Source organism: Salarias fasciatus, chromosome 6, assembly GCF_902148845.1.
Source record: "Salarias fasciatus chromosome 6, fSalaFa1.1, whole genome shotgun sequence".
NCBI lineage: Eukaryota > Metazoa > Chordata > Actinopteri > Blenniiformes > Blenniidae > Salarias > Salarias fasciatus.
In genome coordinates this window covers 30992542-31013434 of record NC_043750.1, presented here as the reverse complement: position 1 = coordinate 31013434, position 20893 = coordinate 30992542, and the positions used below count along the sequence as shown (strand labels likewise).

At 45.3% G+C, this 20893-nt stretch overlaps 1 protein-coding gene across 1 annotated transcript in view; it reads left to right on the top strand.

The window, feature by feature from the left end:
* Positions 1 to 20893, top strand: part of neurl1aa (neuralized E3 ubiquitin protein ligase 1Aa) — a 48909-nt gene that overhangs the window by 18303 nt on the left and 9713 nt on the right. The window contains exon 4 of the mRNA XM_030095264.1: positions 14150 to 14872. Coding sequence (XP_029951124.1) covers positions 14150 to 14872 — 723 coding nt within the window. The remainder of the gene's footprint in view (positions 1 to 14149; positions 14873 to 20893) is intronic.

Below are 20893 nucleotides of genomic sequence, written 5' to 3'. Positions count from 1 at the left end.
GTACCATTTTTACTAGAGTGGTTGAAAACATTAATTATTTATCCTCTTTCCTCTCTTTTGTCTTTAATGGGTCTTTTTAAAGTCATGAGGTCTTCAGGTGTTTTTAGATGACCTCTCTCTTTTTCTTTCACTTTCCACATTCCTGCTCGACAATGCATTTTTTTTTCCTCCCTTCTATGTAGTGAACAGATCCATTCCCAGTCTGCACAGTAAAGCCTTCCACGAAGCGGCAGTGGAACAATAAGTAGAGAAGCTCTATCTTTATCTGACCATTATTCGGCCTGCCGTGTTTACACGAAAGCAGCGGGAGGGGAAAAAACGTGGCGCATTACAGGAGGAATGCTCAGCTAGCTTAGCGTACATACCGCGCGGACATACTGCAGGATAGCGTAGCCGCGGCTTTCATGTGAGAGAATGCGTCCACATTCTTCTTTTCCCTGGAGATTCAGTGCTGTCATCTCCCTCGGCTGCTGTAAAAATAGAGTGGGAGGAAGGGTCACATGTCTGAAAGATCGCACATTTGATTGTAATCGTGCACCGTGTTGATTGACACTGGTATCTCTGGCTGCAGGGGGTGGATAGTTCGTGTCTTGGGCATGAGGAAATCCACACTCTTTGTAGTCTGTGTTTTAGTGCGTCTCAGCTGATGACGAGCGACATGCCGGGTTCATAACTCAAAAGTACTACTGCCTTCCTCAACGTCTGTCACTGTAAATCACGTTAGCAGATAAAGAAAAACTTTTTTTTCTGCAGAAAGTCACTCAAACATCCAGCAACAAAGCTGTACAGTGGTAGTAAAAAAACATACAACTCTATAAAAGAATCTTCATCTCAGTTTTTGAACCTTGAAAACATGTCATTTCAATTTATGTCATCTAAAAGTTTGATAACTCTTTTCTTCATAATACTCGTGTTCTTACGTCATAGCGAGAATGTAGCGAACTCAAATCTGAGATAGAATGTTTTTTGTGGGGGGTCTTGCATGTTTCCACAGGTACTTTGCTTTTTTTTTTTTTCCTAGAAATGAGAAAGTATGAGAAACGAGTCTTTGTGTCTCATGAATCTCGAGTGTTGCACTAAAATCTCCCACAAATGTGGCGTGATCCTGAGACGAATCTTAATCTTAAGATTCATGCAATCGTGACGCATCTTGAGTGACTGTTCTGAATACGGTGTCAATGAAGTGAGAGTCACTGAAAATATTTGGAAATTGTATAATAGAACATTCAAAAATGGATTTCTTGAATTTTTTGCATTGAGTTTTTATTCAAAAAGATCCAATAGACTACAAATAACTCAAATCGTTAGATGCAAATTCTTGAATTGTTTTCACCCAGTGTTTTTTTTTCCTTCTTTGATACAAGAAAATCATTTTACAAAACTCCTTCTTCTGCCGCGTGAGCTGAAGTGCCCCGAAGCTTCGAGTTGATAGAAGCGTCTCATGTTTTCTGACCTCTCTGAAACTGCCGCGAGCGTCGTTCTCGTCGAAGATGTGAGCTCCTCTTCGGTACAGTTTTGGTCGTTTTCACTCTTCTCCTCTCGGTCATGCTAAAAGCCGGGCTGTCTGTAGAAGGAGGGGGGGTGGGGGGCATCGAGTGACATCTGCCCCCCACAAACAGGGCCCTGTTCACAGGGGTGGAACGCGACCGAAGGTCTGCGTGGAAACGCATCGCTGGGCTCTTTTGTGTCACGTTTCTGCTTTGCCTCTCCTCAGATGCGCCCCTCGGCTTCCCCATCTGAGACCTCTCTCCTGGCTTTCACTTCCTATTTCATGTGGCATTTGAGGAGCACTTGATTTTCCTCCTCCTCTATCTCCTTTCCTCAACGCGGCCGATCTGCACGGAGGCAACACATCTAAGCAATAAAAGCTGCAAAAAGCACCATTTCATCCCTTCTAAATCTCCCACTGCTTGAATTCCTGCCTCAGAAGAAATTGTTAGAATTGCAGTCATTTTATCTTGAGGCCTCCTTTTTTTTTTTCTCGTCCCTCTAATTTAGATGCTTGATCACATTGTGACTGCTCCTCTGTTCCCCTCCAGGATCAATAACATTTATGCTCCCTCCATTCAAGTGTTTTCCAGCAGCCACTGACATTACTCATTGTGCCGCCGTGGAAATACTATAATCCTCGCTACATAAAGATTGAATTAAAATTCTATGGTGGATTAGCTTCGTGGCTCCGAGACATTTGCTGCTGTAGTCTTTTCATATTGTGAATTAGCATGGGGCCTCCGGTGGAGACTCCATTGAGCGGAGGACAGTGATTTCCGTCACCCGTTTAATTTAATAGCTCTGCCGTCTGTCACTGTGGATGAGTGTATTCATCCAACGCCACCGCCGCGCCGGATCAGGACGGATGCTGAGACAAGTGCGAGGCAGGTCTGTTCACAGGAGCTGACAGTCTTTCCACCTCAGAAACCTCATTTAATCCCTTTGTCTTTGTTAGCAGAATTAGAAATTAACGTGGAACTTGATTTATATTAAAAAATGTAAAGCCTGAAAGATGAACAGCGAATGGAGAAAAGTTGTTAAGAGAAAAAACTCAATTTGCTGATGTTTCTGACTCATATTTAAACATTTTTAACCTGTGAACCATGCAAACTGTGATTTATGATGAAAGCATCTAAGTATATAGTATCTGGCATTAAATTTTAATTTTAGCGTGGGTTATGGTTACAGGGTTGTCGGTGTGTAAATCAACTTAAGCTAAAAAATTCATCTGGTAGCGACAGCGCAGTCAGCACGCTAATACCAGTTTGTACCACCAGATGGTGCATTGAGCCACAACACATTTTCCTGTATTGAGTCCAGGAAAAGAAGAAGAGGCAGATCCAGAAACCAATTATCAATCAATTGTCTGATTTTCCTTGAGTCAGATGAAGTAAGGATTGTTTCACATTCACATCCTGCCGGTTGCAGTTCCTCTGAGCTGAACAGTCCCGTGCCGTCTTCTGATTCTGACGTGTAACCGGAGAACAGCTTTAAACAACGCTTAAGTCGGCACACATCATTGAGCCTTGGAGAAGCCCCACGTGTTCCGCTTTATCGCCCAGCAGATGTAGACTCAGATGACATATTGCTCCTGTAGCGACGGCACTGGATCACCAGAGAAAATCCTCCTTCGGCTCCCGACCACCCGAGCACAGCCGAGTAAATCTGCCGTCTCCCATCATGCATAGCTTGCTAGGAATGAGCTGCCAGGCATGCTGTACTTGTAATCTTTAGCCTTTCTTGACATGTTTAAAGATGTGTTGAAATCACTTTGTACAGAATAATGTCGGCGCTCCAGGCCTGTGCTCTTACCTCCAGAGTCACTTAAGTCTGATTCATGCCTGTGTTTGTCATATTTTGTTACATTTTTTTTTCGTGTTTTTACTATTTTGTTGACAACACATGCGTTTGAGGTAAAATATATCGCAAGGACCTTATGACGATTGAATCAGGGCTTCATGAGGACACAAGTAGCAGAATCTTTTTGTGCTCACTTACATAAAATCAAGATAACTCTTTTGTTTTGGTCACTGATCGCTGGCAGCTGATGGTTATTGTTGCACAAAGCCTTTTGACAAATTTCTCAGATGAAAACAGTTTTTTTGCAGTTTATTTTTGTCGGGTACCATCATCATTGAGAACTTAAACTATGTTGAGCATTCATGTTGGAGGAAAGTAGCAATACTTGTTTTTTTTACAAGACTCAGTGTAATTCTTCATATTTTTTGTTGTTATTCTTTGCTAGCTTAAATCTGATGTTTCACAAAGCCTTTCGACCAATTCCTCCTATAGATTATTGTCAGTTACAGTTTAATCTGTCAGATTGTAATGTTTTTTGTTTTTGACGTCAAAGTGTCATTGTTGTTTTCATCCACTGGTAATCCAAACTTATTGATCATGGCCTCTGGATTTTGCTCCTCCTGGTCACATGTCCTGCTCAGTCAATCGCATGTGCTGCAGCTTGTGATTGATCGCCTGTTCAGCGTCTTCGGGCTGTTCTGGGGTCAGGGGCGGCACGGTGGAGGGCTGCCTCGGGCCACATTTGAAGCTCCTTTGATGTCGAAAGTCAGAAACAGGAGTCGGAGCATCGCGCGACTGAAACCTCTCTGGGAGGAAACATCATCAGTGGCAGGAAAACGAGGGGGGCGGGGCTGATTTATTACTTTCACACATCTGTCAGTGCAATGGACGGTAATTCAGGGTTTTATCTCCTCCCTCCATCCCGCCCACCTGTCAAGCTGAGAGAACTCAACACTGATTCTTTGTATTCTATGAATAAATACATGAATAAAAGTTCTTATAGCGCTGGTGTCTACATTAAAATGTTATATCCCTCTTAGTGCGGCCAAAAAAATGAGACAGCTGTGGTGATTTATGTTGTAAATGATCAAAAATACGAGTTATCTCGTGAACCATAAAAAGGTATCACTTTTTTAAAATAACAGTCAATCTTAAATCTACATCTCTGTCCCACTTGTGCTTCACTCTTGCTGTATTTATGACCAAAACATCATCTGTTGTCGCTGTATCCTTATCTCTGTCCTGCCTGTTGACAGGAGCCAGCGGAGGCGGCTCAGGCGTCTGATCAGGACGCCTCCTCGTCTGGAGGTGCACCAGGTGTGAACCACAAGGTCGCAAAATCAATGGAGTGATTTTTATCTGTGAGCGTGGCCTGTAAACAGCTTCAGGTCACTCAATATGGGCTGGAAGACAGTTGAGAAGCACAGAAATCCCTTTGTAATCCTAACATGTGGCAGCTTTCAGGGAACGTCGAAAACTTCACAAGATAAGATCAGTCAGTGGAAAACAAGACCGCAAACACAAACTCCTTCAATAATAAGAGTCATTAAAGCTGCTGGTCAGCATTATTGATACACTTTGATTCGAAAAAAACAGACACACAAATCTCAGTTTCACTTCCTCCTCTCACAGCATGACCAAACCTTCCGTAAGCTTCACTTCCTCCCTGTTTTCACTGAACTGAACTAAAACTGACTTACACAACAAACCTTTACGAGGTTCATGCTAACTTTGGCTAGCATAGATTAGCTTTCAGCATGACTTCCTTCACTCTTCATTATGAATAAATTGTTCCACTAACCTTTAAAGTGGAACGTAGCGTCCGTCATTTGTGTCACATTGAGTACAGTGTACACACTGAAAGCTTAAAGCTTTCCATTTTGAAGTGAAACACAATGAAGCACGTAAGCTACCATCAACAGATTGTGTTTTTGAAGGTTGTGCTGCAGTCGAAGGTGTCAGATTGGGCAATTCCAGCTGCCTCAGACTGTAGGTGATTGACCGATAATACAGTGGAGGTTTACCAGAATGTTCTGTTCCCTACAGGCCCAAACCCGGCCTGCTCCAGAGGGTGTTTGATTTATTTGCACTCATGTCCTGGCCTCGGTGTGGTCCTGTCAGCCTCGTATGAACGCATGCATGCGGCAGGACTTCCTCTGCAGTAACTGTGACTGCTGTGAAGCTCAAACTGTACCAGTCAGTCACGGAGGCGCTTTAATGAAGAGGGGCCCTGCAGTGGAGGAATCGTCCCCAGGCGATGGATCGAGTTCCTCTGCAGGTCTCGACCGGAGGACGTGTCATTGAGCCGTCAGGAGAAAATGTCTGCTGTCAGTCTGAGGACAATTAAAGTGATGAAAAAAAACAGAAGTGACGACGTGATGGAGCTGGAGCTCCTACCTCCTGCCTCTGAAAATTAACCCTCCATTAGAGCTAGGAATGACCTTTTTAAAGAAACAGTGGATTGACATACACACACCACTCTTATCTGTCTCTCTGTCAGCATTTCTAGATTAATGGCGATAGTAACGTGGAAAAAAGTTATTGGAGAAAAGAACTTGTGCTTCTTCTCAAGTAAACAGAGGTGTATTGAAATAGTAACTGTTTAAACCCCTCTGGTTAAATGCTAACGTTCAGCTCAGAGAGACTGAAAGAGTGTGACAGCACTTTTGAGTCATCGTAGCTGGTTTCTGCCAAAAGCAGTGTGATTACGCTGACTCGGCGCCCCCTGTGCTTTGTTTATGTGTCAGAAACAATCAGCAGGTCTGAGAGGAGTGTGTGTTTTCTCTCTAAAGATGATAGGTGTAAGCGAGGTGAGAGGAAACCTGGTCCTGGAAACCGGAGAGCCTCACCGAGACTGAAACGATGTGTGATGGTTTGATGGATGAAGGTGTGACTCTTTGTTTACGTCTTGCCAGAGCAGCCGGTTTGTCTCCTGACAGCTCGCCGAGCGGGGTCGTCCTGTCTGAACCCTCCGCTACGTGTCGGCCACGCCGCGGCTGACGTGGAGGATGCCGGAAAGCTCAGGAGCTGGGCGGCCGGTTCCGAGCGAGTAGCTCCTGCAGCCCGGACGTTTCCCTCTGCTGGTTCTGCAGCTGCCGGAAGCAGGGATGTAATGCCATTTTTCAAGGTGTCAAAACAAAATGCGGGGTTCGTCTGGCAGCATAAAGCTGATTTCTGGAACTCGCTGTCACTTAAACAACGCTCCGTCCTAAGAGGAGGTGTAGGTAGAGAAGGACAGACACTTTAATGTTTTATACATACGCCCTCCAACAAGCACATTAAGCATTCCCTTTCCAAAACACTGGGACTGAAGCAGAAGCAGCTGTAGATTAACATACTAATGACCAAACCGCTGCGGTGCTGCTTGGCATGTCAATGTGGCATTAGCTGTTCCTGGAAAGCAAAGTTTTTTTCCAAAAAAAAACAACAACAAAAAACACGGTCTTGTTGAAGTGCTCAAATTTCTGTCCTGCGCTGCTGTGGTGTCTTTTTTTATTTGCAGACAGCCATTTACAACATAGTCATCTCATGGCAATGCAAACAATCCCCAAGAGGAAGAAGAGTCAACGGTTGAGAGGGAAGAAAAGAGAGCGGGAGAGGAGAGAGAGAGGGAGAGAGAGTAGCAAACGAGCATCAGATGGAAAGCTTCCAGCGAGCTAATCTGCTCACTACTGATGGAGGGAGGAAGTAAAGGTCAGGAACTTCCAGAGAACGAGACGGAAGGAGGGGGAGAGCACAGACTACAGGAGAGAAACAAAATGTTTGTGACACTTCATCATGAAACATCAGTGTATTAAAAGAGCACGGAAAGTGTTTGTAATTGTGGATTTGTTCCTTCCACTCTACAGAGTGAGGGGTGTCCTTCACCTCTGGTTCAAACCCTTTTCTTTCAAGTGATCATCATCGTTTCAACTGGATTCCTTCGACTTCCTGGCTCCGTTGTGTTTATTGGCAGAATTCAGCCTCTCAGTTATTAACAACACATAGATCCAGAAGCTTCACTCAGGCCGTCCAGTAACAACACAGGCAGCAGGACAGAGGCTGTAAAGACGCTTTTTCTACACTTCTCATCAGATTTAACCGGCTGCGTATGTCAAGCACAGCGGATTTGTCTGTGTTGTGTTCCTTGGCTGCTTCTCATTTGTGATGGCTGCTGCTGAGAGAGCTCAATGAACAAACCTCACTTGACTTATAGGATCGGTTTCAACTGTACCCTGCATGAGTTCACTCAAACTTAGAGGAATTCCACTGATAACCTTCACCGATGGGGAGCTAAAAGCTAACGTTAACACTACGCAGATTTATGGGCCGTTTCCTGTTTGTGCCTCGACTCGGGCTGTCTTTCCTGAGCTCAGATGACGAATCGTCACCCGCAGTGATGTACAACAAAACATCCGAACACAGACTGCTGCTCACAGTAGGATATACCATGAAGAAGGATGCAACTATTTACACCGACATGGAACACAGCATCCCTGAGTAAATGATGTCAAACTAACCTCAGAGACAAACTGCTCTGCCCTTTACCCACAAAGGCTTATTGTTCAGGCCTTCCACAGGCACTGTTTCATTTACTGTAGAATTTTGCGATTATCTAATTTAAAAGTTCTGGCTGATTGACTGACAGACTGAGTTTTTATTTAACAGTTCTTCTAGAATTGGGGCCATACATAGAGCGTTGCATGCTGGGAGACTGTGCGTGTTGTGAAGGTGTCAGTGAGCTCTCGGTAATAAATGATTAGTCTGCCTCCACGCTGGAGCGCAGACATAAAACAAGGGGGCTTTAATATAAGAACCTTATGATGGAGGTTATTAACGCCGAGGTCCCGGCGTGCTGATTGGCAGAGAGCGGGCGGCACATGCTGATTCCCGCCGATGACCTCAGGGACGGGGCTTTTTGTGACTTACCGGGCGTTGTGCCTGGCTCTTTGTTCAGGCCATGTGTCGCCCTGGGAGCATGCTGCTCTTTCCAAAAGCCCCGGGTTCAAAGCCGCCCCGCCCGGTCAGAGACGCAGGGATTGGGCCGGTGCCAGGAAATAAAGAACATCCCAAACATCTCACACAAAGACCCCCCTCTCGGAGTCCATCCCTCACCCCCACCGCCCCTCTCTGGCTCGCCGCCTCCTTCAGTTTGTTGTGTATCTGCTGGCTCGCTCGGCCGGCGGTTCTTAATCCCGGGTCAGTCACCGCTGAGCTACACACTGCTTCCATTTCTCCCTGAAAGACCCCGTGTAGTCCCCCCGACTTGCTGTTCTTATCTGTGCACAGCAAAAGCGAAAACCCTCGGATATCCATCTGCCTTTTCAGCTGATCCCAATTCCCACCACACAGGCAGACGCTCCTCTCTCCTCCTCTCTCCTCTTCCCCTCTTTCTAAGATCACCTCCGCTTCACTTTCTCCTTCCAGTTCTGGCTCTCTTCACCTTCGCTGACATCAGATGAAACCCTCCACAGACTTGTGGATAAAGATAAGCCCAGTGAGATAGATTGTGTGCGTGAGGGAGAGCAAATCCGCCACCTCCTCCCCTCCTCTCCCTCTCCCTCTCCAGCACCGGTTCAAACTCCTGGCACGTTTCTTCTGCTCGGGATAGCAAAGCCACTAAGCCAGCCTCCCCCCCACCCATGCATGGCATTAGCTAACCTGCTTTGCGGCTATTCCCCAATCAAAAACATTTACAGCGCGAGCCAAAGCCTGTGTGGGCCAAAATAGAGACACTGCTGTTCCTCCCCCGTCCTCACCCGTCTCTCTTGTCCATGTATTTGCGATGGATTAGCCCAACAGGTGCCTAATTATGTTAATCAAAAAACGCTCTGAGGAGGAACTGAAAGAAGGTGAGCCAAATGGGTTTGAGTTATAAAAAAAAAAAAAGATTGAAAAAGCCAAAAGAAAAGGTCCAACGGACAGATCTGACCCATAGAAATACTTAACGGTTCATCCGACAGGTGCTGCGTTTGGTTAGCAAATCAGTCCAAAGTGAAGAATCAGGTGATGCAGCCATTTTTCTGCAGTCAATGTCAGCAGCTGCCTCTTCCAATGGCCCATTAAAACACACACACACACACACACACACACACACACACACACACACACACACACACACAGTTTTCAAAGTGCTGAGTCCTGGCCTTGGCCAATGGGAAAGAACATCTGCCAGTAGAGGGTTTGAAAAAGACCTGAAGCGAGGTTCAGCCAAAAAAAAAAAAAAAGAAAAAATGACTTGACTCAGGATATCAGTCCACTGGAGAGGTGACAGGTGTGTTGGACCTTTATGGCGACATGTTGCTAATGTCAAGCTTTACATTTTTTCCTTCAGGGCAAGACGTGCGCAATATGAGTGACATTAATAATGCGATTGGCAATTAAACAAGTTTAACTTCCTTACCTGTTTATACTGTCTTAATCTAATATCTAATATCTAATATCTAATAATGTCTACTTAATCTTAAAGCACAGTGTCCTCATTTTCCAGATGACCACTGGATTTACAAGGGTAGAAATTGAAAATCGGCATGCTTTTTATCATCAGGAAAAGATGGAAAAAAACATGGAATGTGATCGTTATTTATTCTTCCTGTCAAAGATGTGATAATAAAGCTGTTTTTAAATACTAGAACCTTACTTTAATCCGATAACATTAAAACACACACAGACATGTTGAATTCTGGCCTTGGCCAATGGGAAAGAGCATCTGGCAGCGTTGGATTTGAAAAGGAACCAATAGGACAAAAGGCGGGCTAAAAAATCGCAGGTGCACCAAGATTAGCGAGCAGCAGCTGGCGAGGTCACAAACAGACGCTCGCTTTTTACGAACGCTCAGTAAACCTTTCCCTCCTCTTTCTGTTCTCACAAGCCAACGACGGGCGAACGCGCCGAGGTAAAACCTCCTTCTCAGCCGGCTTTGATGAACAAAAAGGAGACGAAGAAGAAAAAGTGGCACACGAGCCAGTTCGGGTTTGAAACGACAGCTCTTTGATAGGCGAGCGAGAGAAAGGAGGAACACAAACCGTCAGAGCAGAATTAAAGCTGATAAAAGACTTTTTTTTTTTTTCTTTTCAAGGAATCAGTTCAGAGTGTATTTGAGTAGCTGACACACAGAAAGACGGCGAGATGATTTACGGCTTCTCCGCCAGCTCCTTTCAACATGAATGGAAGCGTTGTCAGAGGAACAGACCCCGGGTCCCTCCCTCCCCTCGGAGGCTTCACCTCACCTCTCTCTTCTCCCTCGCTCTCCGCCGCGATCGTCCCGCGAGACGTGTCTTCATCCTGCGTCCCCGTCGGTCCGACCAGGACGTCTGGCTTGTGTCATAATCAAACTTGATGATGGAAGTGACAGGTGGGACAGGAACATCATTTCACTGTGGTGACGGTGTTTCGTGGCACGGTTGAGTAGTGTTTACTACAGTGTCCTGGCTGGGCCTTCCTGTTTGCATGTTCTCCCTGAGCATCAGTGAGTTTTCAAGTTTCCCGGAGAACTCCACTCGATTCGATTCGTAGTGTTTGTTAGCCACCCAAACTATTCAAGTCAGCAGCCAACTTTCAGGGCTGCCTTTTCGTTTTTTTAAGACGGAACATACTTGACCACAGGACTTACTGAAATCATATCATTATCATCATATTATTTAAATTACATTATCTGATTATAGTGTTCATGATACATAAAATTGCCACGTGATGCTTTAAAAAGAAACCAAAAGTGATTCAAACTGAAATAAATGATGCAAACTAAATTTAAAAAAAGACCCAATCAAACCTGCCAATGCCGCTGATGGTACGCTTTGTCAGCTAAACAGGAATACCTGTACCGCACACTTCACAGTGGAGAGTTGTCTAATGGTTGATCTGAAGGAGCTGAAGCTCGCCCTCCCGCCTCTCTCCTGCTCTGTCCGCTTCATTTAAAGCCTCTATGAGTAATCAATTAGCACAATTACAGGGCTTCGTTCCCCCGATGCATGAACCACCACTCTCCGGGTTAGCTGCTAACGCTAAGTGACGGCTTACAGAACCACCCATCGCGGCTGCGTGGTGAACAAGAACTCGTCAGACGGCGTTTCGATGATGATGATGCGGGAAATCAGACCCGTCACTCTCGGGAGAATCAGACAGATCGGAGCTGCTGTCGTCTTCGTTTCAGTCCTACGCGCCTGATATGTGATGACATCTGCTGTTCTTTGAAGGTGTTTGATGTGGACCCTCAGCTCCTAGACTCCAAAGTCAGTGTGTCCAGGGCTGTAGAGGTGTAGTGGTACTTTCTTCATCTTCATCTTATCAACGTCAGAAAACCCAGCTTGCTTTCTGGGCCCAGGGACTTTCTCTGTGCAGTTTGAATGTTCTCCCTGAGTTTTTCTCCTGGAATCCTAAATCATAAGGAGTTACCAAAGGGGGGAAGGAGCTGCTGTATCTGTTATAGAAAAGCTGAGTCTGTTCCTCTACCTACAGAATATCACCAGATTGGTCCATGGATCTCCTATTTGAAAGTCTATAAATCTCAAAAGTCATTACCGATAGTGTCTTGTAAGTTGAAATGAAGCTTGTTCTCATTTTTCTAACACTTCTTTTGGGTCATTGGGTTGGAACCTTCTTTCATCTTTGTGTAGTTGGTCCCATGACGCCTCGAGCAGGATATACACTGATCTGAGGCCCTTGCTGCTCCTGCACAGCTCAGCCGACACCGATCGCTTCAACAAGTCCAATCTCTGTTCATGTTAGCTTGAGCTAACCTTTCCTAGGCCCTAAGGCATAGACGATAGCTCCAGTTCATCTGTGAGGCCAAAAAGGGCCAAGAACAGGCCCTGTTGATAAGAACTTTACAAGTGAAAAACAAAATATATATTGTCTTTTGAATGTTTGTACACACAGCAGTGACTGGAGTCATTGAGAATGCATTTTTTTTTTGAAAATGGCTTCTCAGGTGGAACTTTTTTTAAATACTTAAACTCTGTTGTCACGTAAATGGGGAAAGCAACTTTTAGGAAATGCTGCTGTAGCATGAGCACCACAGTCGCAGTAAACTCTTCTTCTGTACATGTGGGAGGAGATGGACAAACGCGCCCTCCAGAGTGTCATGACTCTCAGTCCGTGTTTTCCTGGGACCTGGTTGATTTTCAGTTGATTGTTACCCGTAATAGCAATCCAATCTCATCGTCTGTCTATACAAATGTCCATGTTCTCATCATTGTCATTGAGTATAGTTTATTGTTATCTGTGCATGGTCAGTGTGGACTCATTACAGAAACATTTTCAAAATGTTGCCATGTAAACGCGAAACTTTTCTGAAATGAAAACGCAAAAACGGTGCGTCTTCACTTGAAATGGTATGTAAAGAATGTCACCTCATTCGTCTGATGCACTCAAGTCTCCTTGTAGTGTAACTTGAATCATCCATGAATGAAAGCAACAAGATGCTAATCTGTCTGTAGATGTCCTCAAACCACTGGGTGCGGCAATTCATCTTGCACAAAATCAACTTACGCCTCCATTAGGAGGTTCCTGTTGCAAGCCTGTCACCAATCTGCCTCCTCTCGAGTGCCTTTCAGCTGTGGGAGGGGTGGGGTGAGGGCGGGGTGGGCGTCGTAAGAGGCTTGGCTGCTGTGCTTTCACTGCCATAGTGTCCAGTTAGCAGGGCCTGTCCCGCAGCCCTGCTAATTGAGGCTAAGAGGTTTATCTGGAGCCGGGCCTCTCAGGTCCTGCTCCGATAGAGCAGCCTGCAGCTCACCGGGGCCGGAGAGACTCTCCAGAGCCAGAGACCGGCTGGTTTTTATCCTCCCCCACCTTCACCGCTCCATTCCCGAGCCCCTGTTCTCCTCTCTTACAGTACAGGGTCTCTCGGTGTCCTCATGACCTCGGTTGTACGGGAAACAAGGAGGACATTTTCATTTAGCTCTGTCGTGCGTCTGCTCTGTTTTTCATTCACTCAAACTGAAACTAATTATACCCCGGCCACCAGGCCAGGAGAGCGAAGAGAGGGCGAAGAGAGGCGGAGGGAGTTAGGACACATCACAGGGTGTTATTTTAAGCCTCTGTGTGGAGGCGTAGGACGAGACGTCAAGCAACCTGAGGATCTGTTTATCGCTAATCCTGATATTAGAAACACGCTGTGTGTAAACTAACACACAATACAGATTATTCTGTGAATGTTATTCACACAGTTACAGTTTTTGAAACACAGCGTTAGCTGAATTTTGCAGGATTAGTGCCTCACATGTCCTGAATTGACTGTGTTCTCTGACAAGATCGTCCAGCTGTTAGACATCTTTGGCTAATGCTAATGCTGTTGCTACAGTAACATGAAATATGTCCCACTAAAGCTAGCTTTCGCATTTGCCTGTGTCTTTATTAGATGTTAGCTTTAAGAGTGGCTGGCTTCTCTTTCTAAAACCGTCCAGATGTTGGTCATTATCTCAACTGTTTGGTTGCTGGTATAGAGCATCTTCCTCCCCTAGCAGATGTAACTTCAACTAATATTCAGAATACAGAGCATCTCGAGTGCCTCACTGGTTAGATTGGACTCATTGTGATCAATTGCTGAATTTCAGTTACTTGCACAGCACTTGGACTGTGATATTTCCAGATATTGGTTTTTTGCTGAGTGGTGGGATATTTCACAGTAAAGCAATCACCAAAACGAACTCAAACATGAGTTACGTGTAATTTTAGGGGATCATTTTCTTCTTGTTAACTGACACCAAACAGCATGATTCAGCTTGAAATCTGCTCTGATTGGTCTCAGCAGGAAGTCATTAGAGGAGTTGTATTTCTGTCTGAGCTCCTCTTAGATTTCATGTTTTTTTTTTGGTTATGTTTTGGGTTTTTTTTCCGGTGTTCCCTCTGCGTCTCACTCCCTCTGTGTTTCTGTCCTCAGACAGTGAGATCGTCCCTCCGGACTGCCTCCGCCCTCGCTCCTTCACCACGGTGCGCTCCTCCTCGCTGCGCCGAGAGGCCGACGACTCCCGCCTCTCCGTCAGCCTCTGCGACCTCAACCTGCAGCAGGAAGACGGCGGGCGCGGCCACGCCCACCGCCACACGCTGCACCTGGCCTCCGCCTCCTCGTCCTCCGCCTGCCCCATCCCGCAGAACTCCCTCAACTCGCAGCAGTCGTCCCTGCTCCCGTCGGCGCTGGAGAGCGACCTGCACTTCCACCAGCTGCGCGGCGCCCACATCAAGACGCTGGACGAGCACACGGTGGCGCGGTCCGAGCACGCGCGCGAGGAGCGCACGCTGGTCTTCACCAACCGGCCGCTGCGCACCGGAGAAACCGTCTTCATCAAAGTCACCAAGTCCAGCCCGGCGCGCTCGGGGTCTCTGTCGTACGGCGTGACCTCCTGTGACCCGGCAGTGCTGCGCCCCAGCGACTTGCCCTACAACCCCGAGGCGCTGGTGGACCGCAAAGAGTTCTGGGCGGTGTGCCGCGTGCCGACGCCCCTGCAGAGCAGCGACATCCTGGGCTTCCTGGTCAACCACGAGGGCGAGGTCATCCTGAGCCACAACGGCACCAACGTGGGCATGCAGGTGTGCGTGGACAACTCCCGTCCACTGTGGATGTTCTTCGGCCTGCACGGCGCCGTCACACAGCTGAAGATCCTGGGTAAGAGGGCAGCTTCTCATCCAAACATCCATGCAGCAAGTTCAAACTGCTAAAATTCACTATTTATGTCGTAACATTTCAAATTTGGTCTCAGAGATCATCCGTTGGCTTTTGTTTTGATGTTATCCGAATGTCATTTTGTACTGTTTTCATCCACACACATACGTATTTAGTCTTTTTGTGAATATTTCTGTCTTCTATGTTTCTTGTTTCTTTCTCTGGTCACACATGAGCTCAACACTCCCCCACTGGACATCAGCTGTGTAATAACGAATGCAGAAGATGGACACAGCATTTAGTGAAAAGCACATCATGGCCTTTCAGGGTAGAAATATTCAGTGGTCTACCATCTCTATAATTTTTCTGTTAAAGCTTGTTATTGGAACTCTGACCTCACAGATCTGCATCACAGATTTCCTGAGTCATTCACACTTTGCAGGATGTTTCTGCTTCAATGTGTGACTGAGATGTAGGACGCGGTCTCTTTGACACTACTTCCAGATCACACTGATTGGAGGTTTTTTGTGCTAATTTTGTAAGAATCATGAATTGCAGAGTAGAGATCTGCAAACATTGATTCAATAAACCAAAGATTTTTCATCATTTTGAGCTTTTTTTGATGATATTTAAGAAAACGCTGTAAGTCACTCTTGCAGTTCCCAAATAATTTTATATATATATATATATATATATATATATATATACATACATATATATATATATATATATATATATATATATATATATATATATATATATATATATATATATATATATATACAATGGGGGAAATAAGTATTGAACGCATTAACTGTTTTGTCATTACATTTATTTCCAAAGATGCAATTCATGTGACATTTCTTCCAGACACTGGTATTAACTCAAATAATCCACACATGAAAAGAAATCACAACATTCAAATCCATAAATAGTGATTATGTGGAATTAAGTGCAATAACACAGGAAAAAAGTATTGAACACACCATGGGAAAGCTGTATAGTTTGTCAAGGAAAGGCACCATACCATCTCACACCTGAAAGTAATTAGTCTTTGTACTTCCTATAAGTGCAAACCAACATCAGCTGGGTTAGTGCTAATTGATGGCCCTATAAACAGGTTGTTTTTTCACCAAGTAGTCAAACAAGACACATCTCATGATGGGTAAAAGCAAGAAGCTCTCTCAAGACCTTCGGAGCCTGATTGTTGCTCAGCATCAGAATGGAACTGGTTACAGACTTATCTCAAAGAATCTGAGTATTCCAGTAAGCACCGTTGGGGCCATTATCCGCAAGTGGAAGAAGCATCACCTTATCATCAACAGGCCGCGCACAGGAGCTCCTCGCAAGATTTCTGACCAGGGAGTCAGAAAGATGGTCAGAAGAGTTCTCAAAGAGCCAAGGACCACCCGGAAAGCACTCCAGCAAGACATGGAGGCAGCAGGTACAAGTGTTACAGAGAAAACGATAGGCAATGCACTCCACCGCCATGGCCTCTATGGACGCTCAGCCCGCAAGACTCCGTTCCTCAAAAAAAGGCATGTTGAAGCTCGTCTAAAGTTTGCTAAACAGCATCTGGATAAGCCTGTGGAATACTGGGAGAATGTTGTCTGGTCAGATGAGACCAAAATTGAACTTTTTGGCTGTCATACTACACACCATGTTTGGAGGAGAAATGGCACTGCACATCACCCAAATAACACTATACCAACAGTGAAGTTTGGTGGTGGAAACATCATGGCATGGGGTTGTTTCTCATCTCGTGGTACTGGCAGACTTCATATAATTGAAGGAGCAATGAATGGAAACATCTATCGGCAAATTCTTGAGATGAACCTCCTGCCATCCACCAGGATGATGAAGATGAGACGGGGCTGGACCTTTCAACAGGACAACGATCCGAAGCACACGGCAAAGTTGACTCTCGAATGGTTTAAAAAAAAGAAAATCAATGTGTTAGAATGGCCCAGTCAATCACCTGACTTAAATCCGATCAAACATTTGTGGAAAGAACTAAAGATAAGGGTTCACCAGAGGGCACCAAAGAATATTCAGGATTTGAAGACAATCTGTGCGGAGGAATGGGCAAAAATCACACCTGAGCAGTGTGGGCGATTCGTTCATACATACAACAAGTGTCTGGAAGCAGTCATTGCAAACAAAGGCTTCTCCACAAAGTATTAAACGAGTCTCAGATAGTGTGTTGAATACTTTTTTCCTGTGTTATTGCACTTAATTCCACATATTCACTATTTATGGATTTGAATGTTGTGATTTCTTTTCATGTGTGGATTATTTGAGTTAATACCAGTGTCTGGAAGAAATGTCACATGAATTGCATCTTTGGAAATAAATGTAATGACAAAACAGTTAATGCGTTCAATACTTATTTCCCCCATTGTATATATATATATATATATATATATTTTTTTTTTTTTTTTTTTTTCAGATTTATGCAAAGTTCATGCAAAGTTCACAACAAATGTCAAAAAAAAGTTACTGTAGTCACCTGTAAAAGACCCATCCCATCAATTTCATTTGACCTGTGTTTGGTTGCTGTTTCGTCAGTCACTCTTGTGCGTAGTTTGCATGTTCCATCTAGATTTGTGTTGGATAACGACGGCTTCTTTCTCCTCCACTCTGTGATTAACTCATCAGTCTGGAAAAAGTCACAAATATTTGCGCTACGAGATGTGGTCACCTCTGTCGGCAGGTGTCGATCGGCTCCTCACTGATTGTCCAGCTGCTGCTGTTAAATAGAAGCTTCGTTCCTCTCTGACCTGCTTCCCTTTTCCGCTGCTGTCTCTGTAAGAAAAAAAAAAAGAAACGGATGTATTTCTAGAAGTTTTTTTTCCTTCGCACGCAAACACTGGCAGCAAATCTGAGAGGCCGACACTGTTCGGGCCCGCGGTGCCTCGTAAACATGGCGTTAATGAAAGCCACTTTTACCGCCACTCGTGTCGACCCGCATTATGCAGCTGACAAAGACACCGTCAGCTCGTCTGTGCGGAGCCGTGAACGTGTGCAGAATCATCCTCCTGTGGTGAAGACCGCGGCGTCGGAGGCCCATGTGTCAATGCAGCACCGCTGTTGTTGTTGTCGATCTGAGCTGTCTCCTGCATTTCGTTCAGCCTGGATGGAACGTTTCCGCTCCGCCTGTCGTCCCGCAGCCTTAAAAAAAAAAAAAAGAGGGTAAACAGACCTGAGGGGTCTCAGCTCACCACCAGCAGGCCGAGTGTCATCCCTGTTGTGTGCCGCTTGCAGCCCCTTTCCACCTCTTCCTGTTTTTCATCTTCCCGGGTCGTGACTCTGCATCTACTTACTCCCGCGAATGTGTGGAGACGCTTCCTGCCTCAGGACATCGGCTGTAAATATTCCAACAAACAAGCTCGAGTGTTTCCCTGCCGACTGTCTGGCTTGATGCCGAAACTTCTCTCAGTGTGTTTTCTGTCACCGGCTTTAGCGTTGCTATTTCACTAAACTCCTGTTTCCACTTACTGAGGCTCCAGTAGGCTCATCACGTTGGAGGAGGATCTTGTTATTGATCCTGAACCTAATCGATCCTCCTGACAGTAGCATGAAAGATGTCCAGCTGTTAGTAGCATTAGCATTCAGTCGCTGTGTTTAGCACCTTGAGCTTCGAAGCACATCGAGGCAAACATGAGTCCACTTTTTACGGCAGATGTACCAAAAGAGCTGAAATCTTTTCTCCCACAGTATTTTGCCATTTAATATTGTTCACAAATACCCCCTCAAAGCAAGGCTTTTATTCTTATTTTTCTGTTAGAAAATAACGTTGTTGTTTTTTTTTGCTTTTTCCACTCTTGGTTGATTCCATGGGTGGGACTGTTTTGGCCCCCGGGCCATATGTTTGACACTCCTGATTCAGATAGCCATTGCAGGGAGATGTTTGCCCGGTAAACTCTGGGGTCTCTATGTTCACTCTGGAATTCATGCTGCCCTCTGTTCGCCTGACCCACTTTTAGCATCAGCTGACAACAAATTAACCACGACAGCTGGTGCAGATACGGAATCACAGCTAGCTGCAACAAAGCTCCAGATATCAGCTATCGACGCAACGGATGAGAAATAAACAGAAACTCTGACTTCATGGACTTTACGTGACTCTGCATAAACAGATCAAAATGTCTCACTGGCTCAGTTTTTGATGATAATTATAATAGATCATTTATTTGTGAGCTCCTCTCAGATTACACCACGAAAACAAACATGGAGAAATGAATAGCAACATGAAAGAAAACAGAATTTCTCCGGATGAGCATGCATGAGTGTGAAAGTTCTAAACTGTGACGGCAGGTTTTTTTGTTTCAGATATTCCTCGTTTCTCAACACATGTTTTTTGTTCCCTTTCGTTATTTTGTAACAGCTGTGATCTGATCTTGATGTAACTTCCTGTTTTGTTTAGATTGGCTGTTAGCAGCTGTGGTTCGTGTTAGCAGCATTCGCACTGCCATGGTGGTGGGATGGTGGCCATAAAATTTCTGACAGAGGATGTTTTCTGAGGCTTTTCTGTTGTATTGTAGCATCATTCTGTTGTCAGACAGAGACATCTAGTGGTCCCAGATGATATGAGCAAGTATATTTTGATATATAAGTGGCATGAAAAAATAAAAGCAAAAGAAACTGTCACTCTTTATGAAATTACAATTTAAATATCTAAAAGCTGCCACTTTTTATTTGGATTTTATGTCTGTATGATTGTGAAAAATGTCTGGCTTGTTTTATCAAGATAAACTCTCAGTGTCTCAAAGTCACCGTGACGACTGAACACAGCACTCCGTTCCTCTGCTGTGAGCCCGTTCTTGAACTTTCTCGGTATCCTAAACACTGTAGATCAGAAGCGGAGATTGGACGGGACTATGAGGGTCAGATCGTGGCGAGGGAACGTGTCCAACACGCCAACTGGCTCCCTCGTGTTCTGCCTCTCTAATAATCATTTACTGAAAGCTGAAGAATTGGCAGCACATCAGAACAGGAACCGCAGAACAATGAGAACCGGTCCGACACACGTCTTGCAGTCTTGGGATTTCCACCGAGGTGCGGGTCGTCTTCAGGAAGCCGCCCGTACAGCGGGAGCTGTTGTGTGGTGACTGGGGAGAGAGGCCGAATTCAGAGCTCCTGCTCGGAGTGACGGATGAGTCCCGGAGGACTCCTCCTGCTCCTCACGATGGAGAGATAAAGCTCTCATCAGTCCGCACAAAGCAGGAAGTAATGGACCTGTTCTGCCTTCGGTAACCACAGTGGAACAGATGCAGGGTTTATCTGAGGTCAGCGCTCTCGAGGGGTAACGACCCCGTGGATGAAATCCATACTGCATCACTTCTATTAGTAGTCTCGGTCCGGTACGCCGCGCCGTTTCAAATGTGTTCCGAACACCGCTCGATATATGTTAGAATATTTACACCTATCAGTCCGATCTTTACGATCGCTGCAGCTGCCTGCAGGAATTTCCTCATAAACAATGAGATGTTTACATTTAGTGCGGCGCTGATGCACATCCTTCAGGCAATGAATGCTTTTCCTTCCACGTGAACGAGATGTTTCAAATACAGTAAGCCATAATATTATGACCACCGCATCAGGATTGCTGTACGTAGGACATATCAAACAGTAAGTAAACATTTGATTTTGGAAGCGCACAAATGGACAGTCTTCAGCAGGTGGTTATAATGTTTTGGCTGGTCTCTGTCAGAGTGTGCTCTGGGGGCCTTGTTCCATTGTTAGACTGAATGATCGGTTGACCTCGCTTCATGTAGATGGTTCAGTCTGACAAACAGAAAGTAGATAGAATCAGTGTTTTCTCATACGAAGAAATGTCACTTTGGGTTTCATCTCCTGTGACTCGCTGGACTGCTCCAGGAGAGCTTCTACACAAACCTCTCCTATTAGTGAGATTGTGTCAGAGAAGCTGAACTCTGCTTCCTCTGACCCACTTCACATGTAATATAGATTCCATTAAAATGTCAGCGCGCTCACGCTGGAGCGTGCGTCGCGCCGCCCACA